This window comes from Heteronotia binoei, chromosome 3 (genome assembly GCF_032191835.1).
Source record: "Heteronotia binoei isolate CCM8104 ecotype False Entrance Well chromosome 3, APGP_CSIRO_Hbin_v1, whole genome shotgun sequence".
Classification (NCBI taxonomy): domain Eukaryota; kingdom Metazoa; phylum Chordata; class Lepidosauria; order Squamata; family Gekkonidae; genus Heteronotia; species Heteronotia binoei.
In genome coordinates this window covers 85,086,250-85,110,474 of record NC_083225.1, presented here as the reverse complement: position 1 = coordinate 85,110,474, position 24,225 = coordinate 85,086,250, and the positions used below count along the sequence as shown (strand labels likewise).

Below are 24,225 nucleotides of genomic sequence, written 5' to 3'. Positions count from 1 at the left end.
CAAATTTTTGAGAAAAACTCAGTTTAATACTGCTTTTTAAAGACTGATTGTAGAAGAGACTATTGGTTTTATTTTATACAGTTCATTTGGATTTTTCTGCTACAGTAAGATACAATTTAAAATGATTATTTCATAGTATTATTCACTGAGGTGTTTCCGAGTTTCTTCCAAAGAATGAGAGAAACTTTATGTCATGTACCTAGCCTGTGGGACAAGCGAGAGGGGGTAGCTAAAGGCCCTTGCACATGTGACACAACACCAACATGCCCCAGGAGAGTCATCTGTGCCCTCTGATCAGACAGTTACCTTGCCAGGGTGGAGATGGAGCCATGGAATATGCAGAGGCTCTATTGGGCTCCCATTTAGAGGAGACATCAATTGCGGAAGCTAGTAATGCCTCTCTGCGATGTGCTGGGTTTAAACTGAGTCCATTATAGACAACCACCCCCTGGCATCCCTCAGCAACTGATGGCTCAAGGCAGGTGCTGATAATGGTGAGTGGCTGTGCACTTTGATTGCCTAGCAGGGCTAGTTACAGGATGGCTTGAAGCACAGCCCATCCAGTGCCATACCATTGCCACCTTTGAGAGAGCGGATCATGAGCATGGAGGGGTGGCTCTGGACCAAACCTGCTGCCAACAAAAAGCATGGCTCTGTAATGGAGCCCATGACCAGATGGAATAAGAGGACTCATTGCTTGTGTTGGCCTACAGGAAACACCTACTCATTTTTCCTGATACTGTCCAAGAAAAACAGGCCAGGGGAAATAAAAGGGTGAAGAGAGTGGCCCTGGAATGTGGAGAATGCATTCAAGGACAAAGTGTTCAGCGTTACAAGTCACAACCACCAATGACTCTCCCCTGAAGGATTTGGTCAGACTGAAAGGCCATGGGTAGGACTTTGGAATGAAGCTCAGAAAACATGCGCTGCTGTGCAAGAATGAGGACCTGACTACGACTCTCCTAGGAACATTGGTCGGTCCTGCACTGCAGTCACATTGCCAGTGGTGCGAGTGAAAGGGATGGACCCATCTAGCAAAGGACCCCTGGAGATCTGGAACCCTGGAAGAAGGGAAGGAAAAACCTCTCAGACAAGGCCCATGGCCATGCAGCCCCTTGGTGCCACCTTGAGATCAGAGAGTGGGAAGGGGATAGCTGTTGAGCCCTAGGATAATGGTGAGGAGAAAGACCTCACCCACACAGACACCAAAACAAGGCCTATGGAAAAATGTTGACCAACCTGAAATCACCTGTAGATGGGTAAGAAGTGCAGAAACTGCCTGAAAGGGAGACCTGGAGAGTGCTGGCCACAAAATATCATGTGGCCCCCAAGGTCTATCCTCTTTTATCTGCCAATAGGCAAAAGAAGGATGCAGTCCATTGAATGTGGAAACAACACTGAACCCCTTGGAACTGGATTCACCTGGCACTGTAGTTGCCTTGCCAGTGGCAAGAAAGAAAGACGATGGCTACGGAACAAAGGCATCTAACAAATGGGATGCCCCCTGGAGCCTGGAACAAGGGAAGGGGATAGGAAAAGAAGGAAGACATCCCTAAACAGGGCCCTTTGGCCATAACCAGGCATGCAGCCCACTACCTTGACAGCAGAGATTGAGTGAAAGGAAAATAGGAGATGGCTTGAGTCCCAGGAGGATGATGGCTATGATGAGGAAGACACAGGGCACAGGGAAAATGGTTGGCTAATCTGCAATCACCTCTACAATGGAGTGAATGAAGGGGATGATGTCTGTGGAGTCCACCTATAACGCTGTCCACAGAGACTCCTTCCAGCCAGCTCTAAAACAAGATGATCAAAACAACTGGAACCGGTGCAATCAATGGAAATAACAGAAAAACCACCGGAAGCAATGAATTTTATACGGAAATGTGTATAAATACGTTTTAGTGCAAGCTTAAATGAAACTTAAACAAAATTAAGGAACATTGCGCTTTCAACATATGAATTTCCCCACACAGTCTTTCAGTAGCCCTGTAAATCAGTTTCCTTTGAGTAGACTGTTGTGGGTGAATGCTTTTTTCCTCAGTTCCCGACTCCTAACGATGTGGAGAGAATAAGGAAGGAACCACTTATGAAAGGACTCCTCACGGTTTCGATCACTTCGTCAGCCTCCTCCCAACATTGCACGAAGCCTCAGTTCAATTTTTTCAACATGCGTCTACGCATGCTCTCATCAGTTGCTGCTGGAGAGGGTCAGCTGGCAGAAGCTGATGAGAGCATTCATAGATCCATGTTGAAAAAAATTGAGCTGAGGCTCCGTGTAACATTGGGAGAAGGAGGCTGACAAAGTGATAGAAACCATGAGGAGTCCTTTCATAAGTAGTTCCTTCCTTACTTCGTTAGGAGTCAGGCACTGAGGAAAAAAGTGTTCACCCACAACTGAGTCTATTCGAAGGAAGCCAATTTAAGGGCTACTGAAAGACTGTGTGGGAAAATTCATATGTTGAAAGTTCAGTGTTCCTTAGTTTTGTTTTGTTAAAGTTTCATTTAAGCTTGCTCTAAAATGAATTGATACACATTTCCATGTAGATTTCATTGCTTCTGGTGGTTTTTCTGTTATTTCCAGCACTAAAACAAGACCTGGTAAACAGCACCTTTACAGTCGATTGTGAGAAAGGAGATACAGTGCCAGTGGTGCATATGACAAGGATTGGCCAGGGCCTGGGGAGCAAGAACTTTTTGTGCTCCATGCTAAGTGAGGTGCTGAAGCAAGTGATGTGCATTGATGTGCTACCTTGAGAGGACCCCAGGCCATTGTGAATGAAGAAGATGCTACCACTATGAACACACCTGTGGATGTCATTGTTCAAGCCAAGACACAGAGCATGTTGGTGGTATCCTGGAATGGCTTTGGGACATGTTCTATTTGGGAGGGGGTTAGCCACTCATTGGAGCTGATGTGTGGACATAGAGCATGTTGGTGATGTCCTGGAATGGCTTTAGGACACACTTCATTTGAGAGAGAGCCAGCTACTCATTGGAGTTGATGCTGAATTCCTCTTTCGTGTGCTGGATCATAATGGAGGAGATGGCATCCTACACTGTACTCCTCTGCTCCACCAAATGTGCAATCATGTCATAGTTGGCATTCCAGCTGGTGGCCACATCCTGGATGAACCAGTGCTTCTCCCTGTTCCTCCCTTGCCAAGACTCACTTGATCAATTGTATCTTTTGCAGCAGTCTTGATGCTGCACAAGAAGTGATGGGCCAGGTACTGGTGGTTCTCGAGCAGGACCCTGTTCTCAAGAGTGGTAGCGTCCCATTCCCACCTTAGCAGTGCTTCCCATCCCCAGGGCATCCCTCACCATCAGGTGCAGCCTGTGCACCTGGCAAAGGATGTTCTTCTGGCATGTACTCCTCTCTGCTGCCTGCATGTTAGCACCAGCTTCTGTAACCAGGTAGCCATGAGTGATGTGTCTGCCGCCCAACCATTCCCACAGGCTACTCTGTATCATTGCTTCTTCTTGGGATCCACATCAATCCCCTGTGCATGCAGAAGAACCATCTTGTAGCCAGGATGTAGTGGGTCTCTCCCCTCCCAGGGTATGGCTGTGGTCCTACTCTAGGATTCATCTGGTTGCCACCATTGGACAGTGAGGGATAAGTAGCCATGGTGCTGGCTGCTCCAGAGGTCTGCTGTTGGGACAGTATGCTTTGGAGAGCTTGGTCTTTACCAGCTCCACTGAGGAGCAATGCAGGAGAGCAGCACTTGCTGGATCATGGTCCTCTTGGATGGGATGGTGTACCAGGCAGCCACGTGGTGCATCAGCTGATGAAAGTCAGATCATTCCCAAAGAGAAGCAGGTCAGGGGGTTTCTAATGGACATCTGGACAGTTCAGTGGTCACTCCAGTTACATTGGTCTGGAACAGTTCCCCCAAGGCAGGGTGGAGGGAGGAGAAAAGGAAGCAGGCTTATGAAGATAAATCATCCTCAAAAAGAAGCAGGTGTGTGGGTGTGGGTGGGTGGGGTTGGTATGGCTGTAAAGTGATTGCCTCAGTTACACTGATTTTGAACAATTTTCTCGAGGCAGGATGGGTGCAGGAGGAAAGGAGGCAGCCTGACAGACAGACCACACCTAAGGAGAAGTGAGTTAGTGGGGAGGATTCTAGTGGAGAGTTGGGTAGTACTCTAGTCACTGTAGTTTCTCTGGAACAGGTCCCCCAAGTCAGACTGAAAAACACAGATCACCTGCCCCAAGGAAAAGCAAGTCATTGGCAGAGGGGTTTCAAATGGAGAGTTGGGGAGTGAAGGGAAGTCACTTGAGTAACTCTGGGACAAATTCCCCAAGTCAGGGTGGGTGCAGAGAGGCAGACTGTGTAACACTGATCTTCCCCCAGGAGAAGCAGGTCACTAGGGGGGGTTTCAAATGGAGAGCAGTGGACAGTAAAGTTGAGCACAGATCACCCCAAAATGAAAAGAATCCTACAGAATCCTATATGGGGGACACAATGGCAGAGAACTAAATTGAAGTCCTCCATGCAAAAGCAGACTGAAAAAATCCCCAAAGAGCAATGCCTCATTTTACTGCAACCCAAAGTGGGTCGGTGTGAAATAGAATGAAAAGAAAATGGAAGAGAAACCACCAAGGAAGCAGACAGCAGGGGTATCTTCCTAAATAAATATGCTATGTGAAAGAGAAATTCAGTCCCAATTTTTCACCCTTTGCAGCAAACAAACAAACGAACAAAAACCAAATCACAACACAGAGGAAACCAGGGCAAAGCAGAGACCCCTGGCTCCTGACTGAGTAAACTAAGCAATCCCACCACCTCACCCAGCTGCAAAGCTCTATATTCCATCTCAAGTACACCTTTGCTGTCCAAAACCCTAGCACCAACACAGAGAACACACATTTGTCTTACACTTGTATAGATCTGAGTTTCATTGCAATGAATAGGAACTCTGTTATTGGCAAGCAGCAGTGCCTGTCAAATATCTGAGGCTCCCTATTTGTGTTTCTGAGGCTGGAAAATGCCACCCCCACCATTGTGTAGCATATCCACGACAGATTGGATTGGTCTGGTAGCTGAAGTTTTCTCTATGGTACAAAAGTAATTAATCAAGGGCTAGTCACCACAGTAAACACCATTACGCAGCAGTGTAAAATAATATAAAAGATTGTATTTGTCCTCTCCAAAGTGATGTTTTAACTAAATTAAATTGTTTTTGTACAGAATTTGAAAAGGAAGTTGAAAATGAAAGGTTGAAGAAGAGTAAAGCTATCAGCCAAGTTGGTGCAAATTTGTGTTATTTGGACCATTCCCTTTTTCCTGCAGAAGGCACAGAAGCATATGCCTTTTTACAGAAAGTTATTGCAGCAGTTCAGAACTGGTTTACTCTCTTTGGATGGTCTAAAGGACCAAATCCCATTTCTATTCCACGTACTCTAAGATGGTAATCATCTGTTTTCCTAGTTTGTTTTCTTTTATTAAATGTAAACATCTTAATTCAATTAAGCATACAGTTTGGCCTTATTATTGTGCTGCTTCTTGCTGTGTTCCCATTCTTGATTGGGGAGTTATAGGGGGAAAATAATATAAACTCGTGATATGAGCAGAACAAATTAAAGCCTTCTTCAGAACTGATGACATAGGATGTGGTTTTATGCATGTCTTGATTAGGCCTGGAGGCTGACTTTCTCATCCATACCTATTTAAAATCTGGAGAGCTGGGCAGAACATTTGATTTCTCCTGGTCAGGTTGACTGAAAGGATTGTTCTTAATTAGGATCCAAGCATGATTTCTCTGGGTCCCATTCCAAACTCGCAAATTGCCCCGCCCCCCTTATGATCCTATCCTGTATGTATATAAGTTCATGAGTTTTAAAGAGAAATGTTAATTTTATTTCTGAAATTATATCAGTTTTACATAAGAACATAAGAGAAGCCGTGTTGGATCAGGCCAATGACCCATCCAGTCCAACACTCTGTGTCACACAGTGGACAATATATATATATATATGTGTGTGTGTGTGTGTGTGTGTGTGTGTATATATATATACACACACACACACATACATATACACACATATACACACACACACTAATAGCCACTGATGGACCTCTGCTCCATATTTTTATCCAATCCCCTGTCTATGCTTGTAGCCGCCACCACCTCCTGTGGCAGTGAATTCCACATGTTAATCACCCTTTGGGTGAAGAAGTACTTCCTTTTATCTGTTTTAACCTGACTGCTCAGTAATTTCATTGAATGCCCACGAGTTCTTGTATTGTGAGAAAGGGAGAAAAGTACTTCTTTCTCTACTTTCTCCATCCCATGCATAATCCTGTAAACCTCTATCATGTCACCCGGCAGTCGACGTTTCTCCAAGCTAAAGCATTTCAACCTTTCTTCATAGGGAAACCTTTAATCATTCTAGTTGCCCTTTTCTGCACTTTTTCCAATGCTATAAAATCCTTTTTGAGGTGCGGTGACCAGAATTGCACACAGTATTGCAAATGAGACCGCACCATCGATTTATACAGGGGCATTATGATACTGGCTGATTTGTTTTCAATTCCCTTCCTAATAATTCCCAGCATGGCGTTGGCCTTTTTTATTGCAATCGCACACTGTCTTGACATTTTCAGTGAGTTATCAACCACGACCCCAAGATTTCTCTCTTGGTCAGTCTCTGCCTGTTCACACCCCATCAACTTGTATTTGTAGCTGGGATTCTTGGCCCCAATGCGCATTACTTTGCACTTGGCTACATTGAGCCTCATCTGCCACGTTGACGCCCACTCACCCAGCCTCAACAGATCTCTTTGGAGTTCCTCACAATCCTCTCTGGTTCTCACCACCCTGAACAATTTAGTGTTATCTGCACACTTGGCCACTTCACTGCTCACTCCCAACTCCAGATCATTAATGAACAAGTTAAAGAGCATGGGACCCAGTACTAAGCCCTGCGGCACCCCACTGCTTACCGTCCTCCACTGTGAAAACTGCCCATTTATACTCACTCTCTGCTTCCTATTAATTAGCCAGTTTCTGATCCACAAGAGGACCTGTCCTTTTACTCCATGATTCTCGAGCTTACTAAGGAGATTTGATAAGGAACTTTATCAAAAGCTTTCTGGAAGTCAAGGTAAACAACATCTTTTGGGTCCCCTTTGTCCACATGTTTGTTCACCCCCTCAAAGAACTGTAACAGGTTAGTGAGGCAAGATCTTCCCTTACAGAACCCATGCTGAGTATTCCTCAATAACTTGTGTTCATCAGTGTGCCTACTCATTCTGTCCTTGATATTGCTTTCTACCAACTTTCCTGGTATTGAAGTCAGACTGATTGGCCTGTAATTTCCCGGATCTCCTCTGGAACCCTTTTTAAAGATGGGGGTGACATTTGCTACTGCTTACCGTCCTCCACTGTGAAAACTGCCCATTTATACTCACTCTCTGCTTCCTATTAATTAGCCAGTTTCCCTCTCCTGCTTCAGTAATCCTTTGACCCCTTGGTCATCCAAGGGCCCCACTGCCTCCTTGGCTGGTTTCCTGCTTCTAATGTATTTGAAGAAATTTTTATTGTTGGTCTTTATGTTTTTTTGCAATATGCTCCTCATAGTCCCTTTTTGCCTACCTGATCACAATCTTGCATTTGATTTGCCACAGCTTGTGTTCCCTTTTATTAATCTCACTTGGACTAGCTTTCCACTGCTTAAAGGAGTCCTCCTTACCTTTTACAGCTTCCATTACTTTGTTTGTTAACCATGCAGGCCTTTTCTTATACCTGTTTGTGCCTTTTTTAACTTTTGGTATATATTTTATCTGAGCTTCTAGGATTGTAGTTTTAAATAGCCTCCAAGCTTCCCTAAGGGTTTTGATTGTATTTACCTTTCTTTTCAGTTTCGTCTTCACATGCCTCCTCATCTCAGAGAATTTACCCCTTTTAAAGTTAAACGTGGTTGTGCTGGTCTTTTGGGGCAACTCCCTATTTATACAAATGTTGAAATCAATAACGTTATGGTTACTGCTCCCAAGCGGTGCAATCACTTTTACATCTCTCACCATGTCTCGGGTATTACTTAGGACCAAATCCAGGATCGCCCCACCCTTGGTAGGTTCTGTGACCATCTGCTCCATAGCACAGTCATTGAGAGCATCTAGAAACTCGATCTCTTTCTCTCGACCAGAACACATATTGACCCAATCAATCTGCGGGTAGTGAAAATCACCTATTATGACACATTTTTTATGTTTAGCCGCTATCTTTAATCCTTCCATCATATTATAATCGTCCTCTATCTTTTGTTTTGTTGGGTGATAACAAACTCCCATAGTTAAATTTCCTTTTGGGCCCTCTATTTCGACCCAAAGCATTTCTAGAAGGGTATCTAATTCTTTGAGCTCAGTCTTACTGAACTGTATTCTCCCTTTCTCACAAGAACTCGTGGGCATTTGATGAAATTGCTGAGCAGACAGGTTAAAATGGATAAAAGGAAGTACTTCTTCACCCAAAGGGTGATTAACATGTGGAATTCACTGCCACAGGAAGTGGTGGCAGCCACAAGCATAGCCACCTTCAAGAGGGGTTTAGATAAAAATATGGAGCAGAGGTCCATCAGTGGCTATTAGCCACAGTGTGTGTGTATATATAAAATTTTTTGCCACTGTGTGACACAGAGTGTTGGACTGGATGGGCCATTGGCCTGATCCAACATGGCTTCTCTTATGTTCTTATACCCTCTCTGACATACAGAGCACCCCACCTCCAACCCTTCCCTTCCTATCCTTCCTATATAACTTATATCCAGGAATCACCGTGTCCCGCTGATTCTCCTCATTCCACCAAGCTTTCATATATTTTGTTTCCCATCGCTTAGAAACGTTCAGGGTAGCTTACAGTTAACACATAATGGGATGATAGCCAACAATATAAAACTTTTTAGAGTCACAAAATGTATAGGTCAAGACCTGTGCCACGGCAGGAGATGAACTGATAAGACTTTAGGAATAACAAAACTAGTCTAATGGGCACCAGGAGGCTTGGATGGTAGTGCAGTCACAATGATTGGCTTATAGCCTGGGCATGTTGAAATGTGCCTGTTTTCTACCTACACCCATTAATGAGCCTTTAGCTAAGTGAACCAATCCACTACTTGTCTTTTTATTAACTATATGGTTTTCTTGAGTGTCTATCCCAAGGAATATAGAAGACATCAGACAGAGGCTATATAGCTTTGTACTTACCTTTGATCTGAGGGCCTGTAGAAATTTTCAGTCACCGAAGTGGTATAGTCTCATTCTGGAATAAGCTTTTTACAAAGACCTCAGCAAATAAGTGGCAAATTAAAAGTAGAAAGTTTTATCTATGAACTTAAAGGGAAATTAAAATAATTTTTTGAAACATTATGAAATTAACAGTGCAATGTGGTCTAAATGCTGCTGGGCCATCACATCTTTGCTGAATTTACCTACCTGCCCAGAGATGATATTCAAACTGTCAGTATTGAACAAAACTTTTTACCAGCATGAGATAAGAACAGTATATTAGTGTATATTACAAAATAAAAAGTGTATATTATAAAATTAAGATAGCATATTCTTCTAGCACTGTTTTTTGAAGTTTTGTTTTAATAGTTACCTGGCATAGGGATTAGCAGTGCAATCCTATGCAGTCATTTCAGTCAGATCCCATTTAAGTAAATGATTTCAGAAAGTGGTAACTCGGCACAAATAGCATTGTAAATTACCTAATAGTACACAGATGGCTTCAAATTTAGCTGTAATGCATGTTTTACATAACTTTATGTTTAATGCCTGAGACTTTTTAATTCTTAAGAAAAGAAAAAAACAAAGAAGCAGCCATATATATCAGTGTTGACTGCATACATTTTAAATGTTGGCTTGCATTTAATAATGAAACAATTTTTCTCTCACACAGTGATGTCTGTAAAATTCAGATGACATCAAGTGATGAAAAGCTTAAACAAAACCTTGCCAAAGATACCAAGACCATTTATGACATTCTTCTCCATTTGAGTGGGCAGTTGCTTCCTGGAATTTCTTCAAGCCAGTCCTTACCATTTGATCCTACTCAGCGTGTGGTGCAGCTCCATTGGCAGCATTCTACAATGGTCACTTTTCTCAAGTAAGTGGGAGGGTTTTTGGAGGGGGGGGATATTCATATTTTAACACTCCTTAAAAGATTTTCTAAAAGAGTTTAGTATCCTTTCCAGATTAACATTTTCTTTCCCCCCAACAGACACCCTGTGAGGTGGGTGGGGCTGGAGAGGGCTCTCACAGCAGCTGCCCTTTCAAGGACAACCTCTGCCAGAGCTATGGCTGACCCAAGGCCATGCCAGCAGGTGCAAGTGGAGGAGTGGGGAATCAAACCCGGTTCTCCCAGATAAGAGTCCACACACTTAACCACTACACCAAACTGGCTCTCCAAACTTTTCTCTTAAATTGTATATATGCTTTTATTCATATGCTCTAAGGACGTTACATTTACAACAGTATGTAACTTGCTTTCTGTTCCATCAAATTCTTTTGGGGTTCTGTGGAAGTGAAGGGCATCTTTGATTGCAACCCTGTGCCTTTATCACTTGATGGTGGTGGAAAGTGCCATCAGGTCACAGCTGATTTATGGTGACCCTGTAGGATATTCAAGGCATGAAACTAACAGAGGTGATGCAGTTGCCTGATTTCCTGCCTCTGCATACTGTCCATGGACTTCCTTGGTGGTGTTACAAATACTAACCAAGATTGAGTCTGCTTAGCTTCCAAAATCTGATGAGACTGGACTAGCTTGGGCCATCCAGGTCAGGATGCCCCTGTCTCTTAGTATTGGCTTACTGCAGTGGTGATATTTCTGAGGGCTGATTCACACATTACAAAGTTCTCAGGTCCCCTGTCTCTTACATGGCTGTTGCAAGGACTTAATCCCTAGGCCTCTGTGAGAAGGAGACTTAAGCATCCCACTCCCATACTGTTTTCCTGATCTGAAATAGTCCTGGGGACCACTGTTTGCTCTGCCAAAGGAAATGTACAAGCAGCCATTGGTATGTGCAGTTGTTGCAGTGAAGCAAATAGTTGCTCCATGAGGCTGTTTAGGTTGGGAACATGCTGCAGATGGAAGGAAGGCTTAAACCACATATACTCACACACTGAGGTCGTGATCCAAATCCAGCCCCTACATGCCTGGAAATAACATTCTAAGCAGAGTATGTCTGATCAAAAGTCCTTATAGTGGCCACATCAGGGTGCAAGGATTTGCCTGCATCTAGCTCTGTCTGATGAATCCATGCTGTTACTGAGTACAAACTGATGTACAACATTTTCATTTTGATGTTACATTTGCCACATATGTCCATCAAGGGCCAATTCACATGTTGGCTAGCTAGCTGCAGCTAGTTCTCAGCCAGTAATAAAACATCCGCTGCTTGAAGGGCACTTGGTGTAATTAGTAGACTGATCAAAGCCACCAAGTAATACACTGTCTTACAGTTTGCAAAAATATATTACAAGGATTGTGTACAACACATAGTAAACAATACAATATTGATAGAGGCCAGCGGTGCTAAGGTCTTTTAAAGTAACAGAAACCCCAAGGGTAGAGCTCTGTTTGCTAAGCAGGGGGTTGCTAACAGAGTGGGGGGCTAAGCAAAGTTGCTTCCACACCAAGTCTTGCTTGGCATGTTCCTTTTATCAGCAATGAAGAAACTCCTGTTTTCCCACAGTTACTATTGTGTGTGTTAAGTGCTGTAAAGTTACTTCTGATGTATCATGACTCTGTGAATTAATGAGCTCCAAAACATCCCATCATTAACATCTTTGTTCAGGTCTTGCAAACTGTAGGTCATGGCTTCCTTCCTTCAGTCAATTTATGATATGTTACGTCTTCCTCTCTTCCTGCTGTCTTTCACTTTTCCTAGCATTATTGTCTTTTCCATTGACTCTTGACTTCTCATAATGTGACCAAAGAACATTAGCTTCCATTTAGTCATTTCAGCTTCTACGGGGAGTTTAGAACTTGATTTGTCTTTTTTGGCAGTCCATAGTATCCATAAAACTCTCCTGCAATACCACATTTCAAATGAATCAACTTTCTGTCAGCTTTCTTCACTGTTCAACTTCCACATTCATAAGTAGTAATGTATAACTCTATTTCAGTCGGTAATGGATAATTCTATTTGCTTCTTATCTGTCTTTAGCAATTTTAAGAATTTCATCCATCATCCATTGGATCAGTTCATTTTTTTGGCTACAGGAATAGCCTTTGCACAGTCTTTCTTGATAATATCTCTGGTTTTCATCCATAGTTCTTTTGGTTGCAGTTTGCTCTTTGCATGGTCTTTAAAGAAATTAGGACCCCATGAGAGCTCATACAGTTCTGCAGGCCCTGTAAGACAGCACTCTTCCACCAGGCATTTGTAAACTAGACTGCTGGCCACTACAGTTTTTAGGCAACATATGGACCACCCTTGCAGTCTGCTGTGCAGCAGCAGCAGAGAGGACAATCTAAGATCTGCTTTACAGAGAATTATAAATCTGAAACTTAAGATCATAGCACCGAAATGTTAATTATTCTATGTATTCTATATTTTATACTGTTTTATGTTTTTATGGTTTTTATGTCCCATTACTATGTCTATTCATGCATATGCATGTCTATGTAAGCCGCCCTGAGCAGCCGGCCCTGGTGGGGAGGGTGGGATATAAATGGAATTAAATAAATAAATAAATTTAAGATCTTCAGGAATGCTGCTTAGATTGTATTTTGGAACTGTGAATGTTTTGGTGCTTAGCTTTCCATATTAACGATTCATGTTCTGTAATCTGTACTACAGTCAACTCCTGGTCTTTTTTCAGCAGAGAAAATAGAGCTCCCTCTTCTGATTATGTGATCTATTTGACTTCTATGTTGGCCATCTTGTGATGTCCATGTATACAATTTTCTGTTCAGTTATCTGAAATGTGTGTTCACAATGAACAAATTGTTGTCTTTATAGAATTCTCTGAGTTGATGTCCTTCATTTTGTACTCCTAGCCCATTCCCAACAATATTTGATTCTACTTTGTTTCCTAGTTTTGTGTTTTAGTCACCTATGATTATCAGCACATCCTGCTTAGGTGAATGATTAGTTTCTTTCTGTACACTTATAAAAGCTTTCAATTTTTTCCTCTTCAGTGTCTGTAGCTGGGGCATAAACTTGAATGATGGTTGTGTTGATAGACTTTCCATAAGTCTGATTATATTATTCAGTCAGACTTTGCAGTATATCCCTTGTTTACTTGTGCTCCATCTTGCCTCAATATTAAGAGCAACTATTTCCTCTTCGTTTGTCATAACCCTTATTATTCAAATCACAGCTTTTCAGTTACACTATACCTCATAGAAATATGTTTGTAACTTATTGCACAAATTAGTTCTGCTGAATGATTTATCTTTTAAAATATGGTTATAAAGTTATTTTAATTAGATTTGGTCCTATATGTGTATTAAGTTTGTTACAGAATTGATTTACACAAAGAGGGGTTGGAATGCTGATGGAATAACTACTAGTAGGTGTTTAATTTTTTTGTGAATTATATATCTGTATACATTGAATATTTCCTATATTCTATATGGAAGGGGTGGGGGCACAAGTAGCCCATCCTGCACAAGTAATGGTTATTTTTTTTAATAAGCTTCCTTATTTTCATGCTTATATTCTTCTTTTTATGTTAGATGCCAAGGAGCATTATTTTCTCATGTGCTTCCCCAGTTTCTTCTTGACCTTGATGACTATAAGAGATGGATAGATCTACAGTCTATGTTGAAGGTATTCTGTCCTGTAAATCTCAATGCCTTTCAGTCTTGATTTTAAGCTTAATTGTATGTAACACGAATAAGGACTTTCCCAGTGTTGTTTCTTCTTTTTGAAAATCTGTTCTGATATACAATCTTTCTTCTGATTCAGAATACTTATCCAGTTTGAAAGCTTCTTTCATAATTGCAAATGTGATACACATGCCACTTTTAAAATTTGCTTGTGACTCCTTTATAGACAGTCCTTTACAGACACTATTCAGTGTCCCACACTTGCTGTCTCATAATAAACATTTATAATGCAAGAAGTAAATGATGATACAAAAGGCTGAAGAATAATGTTTAACAATATGGATTCTTACAATGGGATTTGATAGTTCCTTGATGAAAGTTTATTTATAGTTAAATAGGTCACTTGTTTATTTGGAAGCAAATCCAATGGAGTTTACTTCCACACAAATGTGTAGAGAATTGCAGTAATAATGGGCATATCCTGGTATGGAATTCTGTGCATCTAATACATGTACAAACTTTATTATGAATGCATAACACCTTTATTGTGGATACAGTTATATATGATACTCTTAGCTAACGTTGGCTATTCTTTTTTGCACACTCTAAGAGTAAAATTAAAATGTAAATCCTAGATGTTTCATTTTTATTTGAAGGTGAGGCAATCTGAATCAGAGAACATTTACATTTTGGATGACTGTATTTTTGAGGCTATCTGCAAACGATCATGGACTGATGTGTTACTTCAGATATACAAGGTGGGATGTTATGCTTCATTTACAGCAGAGCTATGTGTTAAAATGTATGGTTTTATTGAAAATGGAAACTGAGTTCCCTCTCCCATACTCATAATACTTAGCTGTGGAAATATATGATTAGCTTTCCCCAGGGGTGGAATTCTATTTGGAGCTCCTTTGCATATTAGGCCACACACCCCTGATGTAGCCAGTCCTCCAAGAGTTTACAAGGCTCTTTTTTGTAAGCTCTTGGAGGATTGGCTACATCTGGGTGTGTGTGGCCTAATATGCAAAAGAGCTCCTGCTAGAATTCCTCCCCTGACTTCATATTATGTATTTTCTAGCTCTTGTTCCATGTTGCTTGCTGTTGCTGAGTTGGGAAGGGGTGTGTGCAGTAAACTCACAGCATGGTAATATAGCATACCATGTTCAACTACAAGTTTATGGACACACATTTTCCTATGAGCAATTCCTAGTTCTGCCTATAATGCATCCTTGAAATAATCTGCAGAGTTGTTTGTTTTAAGAATATTAATATATTTATACATTAACACTTTTTAATATAAACTTTTTGTGTCTTCTTTTTTGCTCTATCTCATCTCTCTCCTCAATCAAACCAAGTATAGTCTCCTCTGGGCTGAAAAGAGAGTTGTGGATTTGGAGCAAGTAGGGAAACTTGAGGTAGAGGCAACTTTCTTCTGTGCTCCAGTTATAGTTGCTTTTTAAAACAAAACTGAAAACTTAAAGAAATTTATTACAACCCAAGACCATTATTGTTTATATCAGTGGTCCCCAACCTTTTTGGCCCCAGGGCCAGCAGGGTGGGGGCACCCAATTCGGCCCCTCCACGGCGCCTCCCCCCCGTTTTCCTCCTCCCTTCTTTGCCCCTCCATGCAACCTTGCTGCCGCCCCCCCCCCCCCGTTTCCTCCTCCCTCCCCCACACAGCCTTGCCACCTCTTAAAGGTGCTACTTGACTCCTACTTTGTTCTACTGCTTCATACCAACACGGCTGCCCACTTGGATCTGTCCTCCTCCCCCCGTTTTCTCCTCCCTCCTTCGCCCACCCCGTGCAGCCTCGCAGCCTCCTCCCCCACATTTTCATTATTTTAAGGCTGGGGAAGGGGCCGTGAAGCTCCTTCCAGGCTGACTCCCCCCCCCAGAAGGAGGCAAAGGCAGCTGATTGGGTGGGGGGGGGGTCGGCCTAAAAGGCACTTCACCGTCCCTTCCTCGGCTTTAAGATGGTGAAAACAGGAGGGAGGAGGGGCAGCGAGGCTGTGCAGCCCATTGCAAGCAGGCCACGACCTGGTACCGCTCCCTGGCCTGGGGGTTGGGGACCCCTGGTTTATATGGTCTTGATACAGTGATTGGTATTGTTTTCTGTGGCCCCAGAAGGTAGGATCAGAACCAATGGGTTGAAATTAAATCAAAAGAGTTTCCCGCTCAACATTAGGAAGAACTTCCTGACCGTTAGAGCGATTCCTCAGTGGAACAGGCTTCCTCAGGAGGTGGTTGGCTCTCCTTCCTTGGAGGTTTTTAGATAGAGGCTAGATGGCCATCTGACAGCAATGAAGATCCTGTGAATTTAGGGGGAGGTAATTGTGAGTTTCCTGCATTGTGCAGGGGGTTGGACTAGATGACCCTAGAGGTACCTTCTAACTTTATGATTCTATGATTTGGTCTTGTAATATATTTTCCTAGTAGGTCTATGCTTAATTTATGCTTGATTTTAATTTTCACATATAAGCGTGTTTTTTACAGGGTAGAATTTTTCTTAGTTTAGTGGTCAAATTAGTAAACTATATGGTGTTGTTAAAAATCTTTGCACCATCTGTCCACTTTAGACTTCAGTGTTTTGACAATCTTCTACAAATAAATATTGTTACTATGATATGATGTTATTACCAATGTAAACATGATAACGTCAGTGAGAAAAAAATTGTTTCTTTTATGACATTGCAACCTTTATTTTTAAATTACTCCTGCTTCTTTTGCACATGATGCAACTTACAGAGTAGAACAGAATAAAATAGAACAATTCATTGAAGGGTTGGCACCAAACACAATGAATCTGTTAGTCCTAATATAAAAATGATACAATAATTTTGGTATGTGAATATCTAGAACACTGTGTTAACTGGCCTCACCCACAGAGCAAGTTCCTCCCCTGCAGCTACCATACCTGCAACTTTGGGTGTAGCTCTCTGGGCTTCTGACTGCTGGGACAATTAGTTGACATAATTCCTGGATGCCTCTTTCCCCTTCAGCCTACCTCAAGCTGTTGGGAGCTAGCTCTATCGAGGTGCCTGGCCTGCTCATATACCTATAGTATAGGGTGGATCTACGGCTTGGGGAAAGTTTCTGGTAGGTTCCTGCTAGAGTAGCAGGAAAATCCTGCAATGAGCAATTAATGGCTAGTTCAGTGACAGATGAGGCCTGAGGCAAGATCAGGAAAACAGCTTTCTTTTATTGCAATGACATGCACATGGACCGACTCAAGTGGCTCTTGCCAAAAACTGTGAGTCTGGTGCCACTTACAGGAAAGACTTTTTACGGACTTTTATACCATCTTAAAGTTATACATCAGCAAAAATCATATGATCTTTAAAAAAACATCATAAACTGGAAATGAGTCATTAACGGGAAATATCTCATAATACAAATGGGATATTTCAGGATTTTCCATACATGGCATAATACATGGGAACATTATTTGTCATTGTTATATGCGCTAAACCACAATTTCCTGTTCAGTAAACAGCCTCCAAGAATGCATTTTCTTGGGTCACAGTACATCGATTTCGGGTCCGGTTTAAGCTATGTTGTAATCAGTTCCTCAACTAGCTAACCACAAACATATTTCACACTTAGTTAAGACGTCCCTAGGCGATTTTGCAAGCAATTTTCTGTTTTCCCACCTGCCTACTAACCCTAATCCTACTTGATTACATATTGATAAATATTTCCAGAACTACTTTTATTTTCGTACCCTACCTAACACCTGCTACATTCCCTCCTTTCAGGTTTACCTGATTTATCATGATTTAGCCTGATGCCTTACATATCTTTCCCGATTTGACCTCATCATTTCATATACTGGATCCATTGGTACTGATACGTGAGGAGTGGTAGAAGTCATGCAACCAGTCCTCAAAATCTGCGTACATCCAGGGACACACCGAGCACATCCACAAAAAACAACACACATTAACAACACACTCTCCCAGGTTGTTACAACACCCACTCATCAGGCGGGACACATGTTAGACCTGGTCTTTGCGGCCGGAATATCAGTGACTGATATTGCAATGGAAGCAGTGCCATGGTCAGATCACTTTGCCCTTAAGGCCCGTATGGAGGTGTCACCCAAAACCTGTTTAGGCGGAGAGCGTATTTTAGCTCACCCGCGGAGCCTGATGGACCCAGAACGGTTCCTAACAGCTCTATGGGATACCTGGCTCGCTGGCGATTCCCTGGATGATCTGGTAGAGTCCTGGAACGATGGGCTCTCCAGGGCCATCGAGGAGATCGCACCCAGGCGCCCTCTGCGCCCCCTCCCGAAACTGTCGCCTTGGTTTAACCGGGAGCTGCGGCAACAAAAGCGGGGGCTCAGACGACTAGATAGGCAATGGCGGCGTACTCGAGACGAAGTGACCCGAACATCTTATAGAGAGAGTTTGAAGGCCTATGAGATGGCAATCAAATCCGCAAAGAGAGTATTCTTTGCGGCTAAGATTGCGTCCGCAACTTCGCGCCCGGCACAATTATTTGACATAATTAGAGGACTTACAACGCTGCCGCAAGGCAGGTTAAATTCTATTGAATTGGAAATTGGCTGTGAGGCTTTTGCGAAATTCTTTGCGGATAAAATCACGTCACTCCGCCCCGACCCCCCTGCCAGTTTGGAGACAGTTAGCGAACCTGAGGCCCCGAGCCTGTCTTCGGATTATATTCTGGATGGCTTTAGCCCCCTCAGCCTGGAGGAAGTTGACAGGATTCTCTTATCGGCTCGCCCAACAACTTGTAAATTGGACCCATGCCCTTCCTGGCTTATTACATCTTGCCAGGGGGATCTTAGATATCCTGTATGGGATATCATAAATAGATCCCTAACGGAAGGGCACTTTCCAACGCCACTCAAAGAGGCTGTGGTCCGTCCCCTCTTAAAAAAACCATTCTTAGATCCGGCCCAATTGGCACACTATCGGCCGGTTTCAAATTTGCCCTTTTTGGGTAAACTTATTGAGAGGGCAGTGGCGATGCAATTACAGACTTTCCTGGAGGACGCTTCCGTCCTTGACCCATTTCAGTCCGGCTTTCGCCCGGGACACGGGATGGAGATAGTGTTGGTTGCCCTAGTGGATGACCTTCAATGGCATCTGGATCGAGGTGGCTCGGCGGTGCTGATGTTGTTAGACCTGTCGGCTGCGTTCGACACGGTCGACCATCGGCTACTGACGTGCCGCCTTGCCGACGCGGGGATTCAGGGGTTGGCCTTACAGTGGCTTTCCTCTTTCCTGGAAGGTCGGGGACAAAGGGTCGCAATTGGGGGGGAGCTATCCCGGAGGCGCACACTCAATTGTGGTGTGCCCCAAGGGGCGGTTCTCTCCCCGATGTTATTCAACATCTACATGCGGCCTCTTGCCCAGATTGCCCGAAGGTATGGGCTGGGGTGTCATCAGTATACTGATGACACCCAGCTCTATCTACTGATGGACGGCCGGCCGGTCTGCGCCCCGGAAAATCTTGACCGGGCATTACGGGCCGTGGCTGAGTGGCTCAGACTGAGTGGGCTGAAGCTAAATCCTACGAAGACAGAGGTCCTTTGCTTGGGACGCCGCGGCCCGGGGGGGGGGATCCCCCTGCCAGCTTTTGACGGTGCGCCTCTGACGGCGGTGGACAGAGTCAGGAGCTTGGGGGTGCTGTTGGAGCCTTCCTTAAAGATGGAGGCTCAGATAGCAGCCGCTGCCAAGTCCGCATTTTTTCATCTTAGGCGGGCAAGGCAGCTGGCCCCCTTCTTGGAGCGTGACGACCTAGCAACAGTGATCCATGCTACGGTCACCTCGAGGTTGGACTACTGCAATGCCCTCTACATGGGGCTGCCCCTGTCCCGGACTCAGAAATTGCAGCTAGTGCAGAATGCCGCAGCCCGGCTGTTATTAGGTCTCCCAAAGTGGGGACACATTCGGCCGGGTCTTCGGACTCTGCACTGGCTTCCAGTGATGTACCGAGTCCGGTACAAGGTGCTGGTTATTACCTTTAAAGCCCTATATGGCCTGGGACCTGCCTACCTGAAGGACCATCTCTCCCCACATGTTCCCCAGAGAGCACTGAGGTCAGGAACACAAAATCTCCTCTCTATCCCCGGGCCAAAAGAAGCCCGCTTGAAAGTCACCAGAGAAAGGGCTTTCTCCGTTATGGCCCCCACATGGTGGAATCAGCTGCCGGAAGAGGTGAGGGCCCTGCGGGCCCTGGTTCAGTTCCGCAGGGCCTGTAAGATGACCCTCTTCCGGCTAGCTTACACCTAGCTGTGATGAAAACTTGATGTAACTGGCCAGCCATCTGTTTATATGAAATGAAATGTTACTGGTTTTTAAGGTTTAATTGTTTTTATGAAATTGAAATGTTACTAGTTTTTAAGGTTTTAAATGTTTAAGTATCTAATTGTTTTATACTTAAAATTGTTTAAATTTTATGCTTGATCAATTGTTGGAAGCCACCCTGAGCCACTTGTGGGAAGGGCGGGATATGAATCCCGAATAAATAAATAAATAAATAAATAAATATTAAGAAAACGAAAATTATAAACCCCTCGCATAGCCAGCTGAGCTCCGGAAGCCAACTGGTTAGCCATTTAAACAATTCCGCTCCCGAGTTGAAGATTCTATCTGCACCCTGGGCTTCCTTAACCAGACCTCTCAGGGTTTTTATACCCGTGAGGAGTTGGCTAGACTCATTAACATAAAAGCAACAAACCTCCCCCAGGTAGGCGCAGCTTCCGCCTTGTTCTGAAAGCAATTGATCCAGAACCCTTCGATTCTGAAGTACAACATTTGATATGCTGTCTATTTCCTTTTGCGGGGTAAAAAGGGACGAAGCAGTCTTTTCTAATCCTTTTGTAAAATTCTAGATAAGTTTCTGGTATAGACCTACAAATTATGGACTCCCCTTCCAGGTATTATGGACCGTAAAAAGTCCAAAATCCCAGATCCAGAGTTGCTTCCTAACTCATCTCGGCGCATCCTAGACCTAGGGGTCTTAAGGGCAACTGGGTTTCCAAATTCAATACCTCATGTGCCATGATATCTTTACAGTGGTAGCCCGCAACAGTCAGGTGTGCCACCGAGCACATTCCTTTCCAGAATATGGGCAGATACTTATATCCTGTATTGCCGCAAACCCAATAGACACCTGGTAGGTCTATATATATATATACCATCCACTTGGGCATAAGATACATTGTACCAGTTTTTAAACAGAGTCAGCATCTTGGGGTGGGCTGATGTTTTACAAACTTGTAGGTATGCAAGACCCCCAAACCAGATAGAGGTGTATGAGCCCCTCCATGTAGGTCGGTCACTACTAGTCACCCACATTATGCCTCTGGTATTTAGTTGTAAAGTATAGTTATGCTCCCCAGTTACTGAGCAATTAAGGCAGACCTGCGTTGTTCAATTTAACATTCTCTCCGGTACAATCATCCCATGAATCACTGTGTTTGCATCCCATGAATCGCTGTGTTTACGTGAAATGTCTGGAGGCATTGGTTTGCCATCCAGCTTTATCTGAGTCCAGATAGAGGATATATTCGCAATCCTCAGCCTTCAAGTATCCCACATTGGGACCAGTACCATCACCTATCATACACCAAGCGTATCGTTTCTGGTGCTTAGCAACAATTGGGTGTAAATCGAACACCACTTTGCCCGCATCTTTTACTTGAAAACTGTCATGGGGGTTCCAGAAGGTCATATTTCCATCAGTCCTTTGAAACATCCGTTGACCGGCACTTTGAAGCCCTATGTGTACATTTGGAAAACCAGAGGATGACATAATCCAATCCCGACCGTGGAGGGGATCCCAAGCTAGGGCCCCTCCCGCTTCATGGGTGTGGGCACAAAGCCAACACTTGGATAGGTTAGCTATTTTGGAAACATACCTTATCGGCTCATGAACAGGGTGAATGGGTGTGTGCCTGTAGGAGAGCAGCTGGGCAGTTTTTGGCAGAAGGAGAGATCTCCCATCTTGCTCCTGGGGCTGGCCATGGTTTGGGGCTAATGGCGTCACGGCCACTGTTGCCGTTTCCTTTGCTTGGGCCTGCACCTCTTGGCTCCTCCTGGTCTGAACCGAGATCTGCCTGGTGGCTACCATCTCCCACAACACAAGCAAAATGATAAGCAACATCTCCTCTCCTCTGTTTCCATGCCCTTTCCTTTGCTTTTTCTCTATGGGCAAGGCACCACAAATAAAGGCAGATATACGCTATTAAAGAAAGGCTTAAACAAGCTCCACCAATCAAAGGAAAAATAAATGTGTACTCTTGGAAAAACTCTGTAACCATCTATAGGGGATGAGTCCCCTTATCCGGGTCTTCTGGTCCTTTCTCTATTGGTCACTACCCCCTGCTAAAGTTTGCAGGGGAATTGATCTTCCCTCCTTATGAGCCGCCCTTAGTAACTCTATGTCTTGCAGGTTCCAAGGTTGCAGTCCTCGGACCAAGGCTTCTTGTCCCCAGAATTCACTTGACGTGGCGGATTCTTGGGAGTCTGGGAGGCTCTGTAAAGACCTTTGCCCTGGAGAAACTTTTGTCAATGTCGTGCCTCCCACACCATTTTTGAATACAAAGAAAAAGACACAATAGCACACCTCCAGCTACTACCCCTGCGAGTGCAATGCCTGCATAAATCCCGGAGCCTATCTCATACACATCATATGGACTTCACTTAGTCTTTTGCTGACATCTCCAGCATGCCTTAAATATGAAGCGACTCCACTGGGGTGGTTGGTGAAGCACTTCTTCTACCCAGTCTGTGGGCCAAGACTCGAAACAACAGTCAGGCTCACAAAGAGGCCAGGCCTCTGCTGGGTAAGGTGGCAACTTCCTTACAAACCACCACGGTTTCCACCTACTAGTGGTTCCTATATCATGAATAGATTGACTATATAGCAGTAAAATAATAGAGGAAGGGTTTCGATATCCCCAAACTTGTACCCCTAAATGGGGGCAAAGCTAGTACTGTTCTTTCAAACACAGAAGGTCGGTATTCGGCGCAGTCCCTTCCTCCCGCAACCAAGGTCTAAGCAAGTTATTAAATCTGTCTTGATAGCTCCACTCACTTCTGTCTTCCTTAAGATGGTCAGAGGATACTGACATACTTCATCTACCCTGGCCTTTGTGGGCCTTGATTATTCAGGGGGTATTTAAGACCTGCCTTCAATATCCACTTATAGATCAGTACATACACAAACAGTATAAAACCCCACAAAACAGTTGCTAGAGTAAGTTGTACGTCTTCTGCTTGTCCCAGCAGCCGCTCCCGTGATGGCTTATTCTCCCGAGCATTGAGCACATCAGCTAATGTGACGGCAGCTGGGGGTCGTCTTAGGTGTCTGTGAACCCCACCATGCCGGTGGATGGGGGTCCAGAGGTTTGTTGTCGAGTAAACTTCAGTTTTATTCCACTTCCGGGAACCTGCTGCACCTGCCAATCGGACATGGCTCGTTTGAGGTGCGATCAGTGGATCCACCTGGCTAGCCCTTGGACTTTAACTGCGGTTGGGGTAGAAAGCAAGACAGTAAACGGGCCTCTCCATCTTGGTTGGAGTGGTAACGCCCTCCAACTCTTGACCCAAACAGTATCCCCAGGCTAAAACGGATGGACCGGATTGTGGGTTTGAAGAGGAAGAGTTTCTAACACATATTTGGACACATCATTCATAGCCTTTCCCAATGACTGAATCTCCTGGAACCAAACAGGATTCCCAATTTGCGCTGGGTCTTCCTTTACCCCTTTTACAATCGGAGGGGGTCGTCCAAAGACAACTTCATAGGGGCTAATCTTTAGTCCCTTTTTAGGCAAGCATCTTAGTCTAAATAATGCAATTGGCAAAGCATCTGGCCATTTTAAACTAGTCTCTAGGCACAACTTGGCCAGTTGGGCTTTAATAGATCTATTTGCCCACTAACATTTTCCTGATGATTGCGACCTATAAGCAGCATGCAACCGCCAGTCAATATGCAATGTCTTTGATACCTCTTGCACTACCTTATGGATGAACAAAGGTCCATTATCAGAGGAAATAATCACTGGAAGGCCCCAGAATGGCAGAATATTCTTCAATAGGTATTTAACCACTTCAGCCACCTTTTCCGTCCTAGTCGGAAAGGCTTCTATCCAATTAGAATAGGTACAAACAAATACAAGCAAATATTTCCAACAGCCTGATTGGGGCATTTCAGTAAAATCTGTGATAATGGACTCAAAGGGAGTCGACCCCATATGCTGTATTCCCGCGGGATGGCTCGGACCCTGCCTAGGGTTATTTCGGGCACAGGGCACATACCTAAGAGCTGCTTTGGCACATAAACTGTGAAGTTTGGAAATGTACAGCTGTCTGTCTAACAATTCAGCCAAAGCAGTTTTCCAAAAATGAGTTCCCTCATGGGTTTGTAGCACAAGGGGCCAAGCAATTGTCTCGGGCA

The 24,225-nt window shown here is 43.9% G+C and overlaps 1 protein-coding gene across 1 annotated transcript in view; it reads left to right on the top strand.

Annotated features, from left to right (window-relative positions):
- Nucleotides 1-24,225, top strand: part of CFAP47 (cilia and flagella associated protein 47) — a 536,960-nt gene that overhangs the window by 123,065 nt on the left and 389,670 nt on the right. Inside the window, exons 29-32 of the mRNA XM_060234105.1 lie at nucleotides 5,196-5,415; nucleotides 9,907-10,113; nucleotides 13,696-13,789; nucleotides 14,445-14,546. Of these exons, the coding sequence (XP_060090088.1) occupies nucleotides 5,196-5,415; nucleotides 9,907-10,113; nucleotides 13,696-13,789; nucleotides 14,445-14,546 (623 nt within the window). The remainder of the gene's footprint in view (nucleotides 1-5,195; nucleotides 5,416-9,906; nucleotides 10,114-13,695; nucleotides 13,790-14,444; nucleotides 14,547-24,225) is intronic.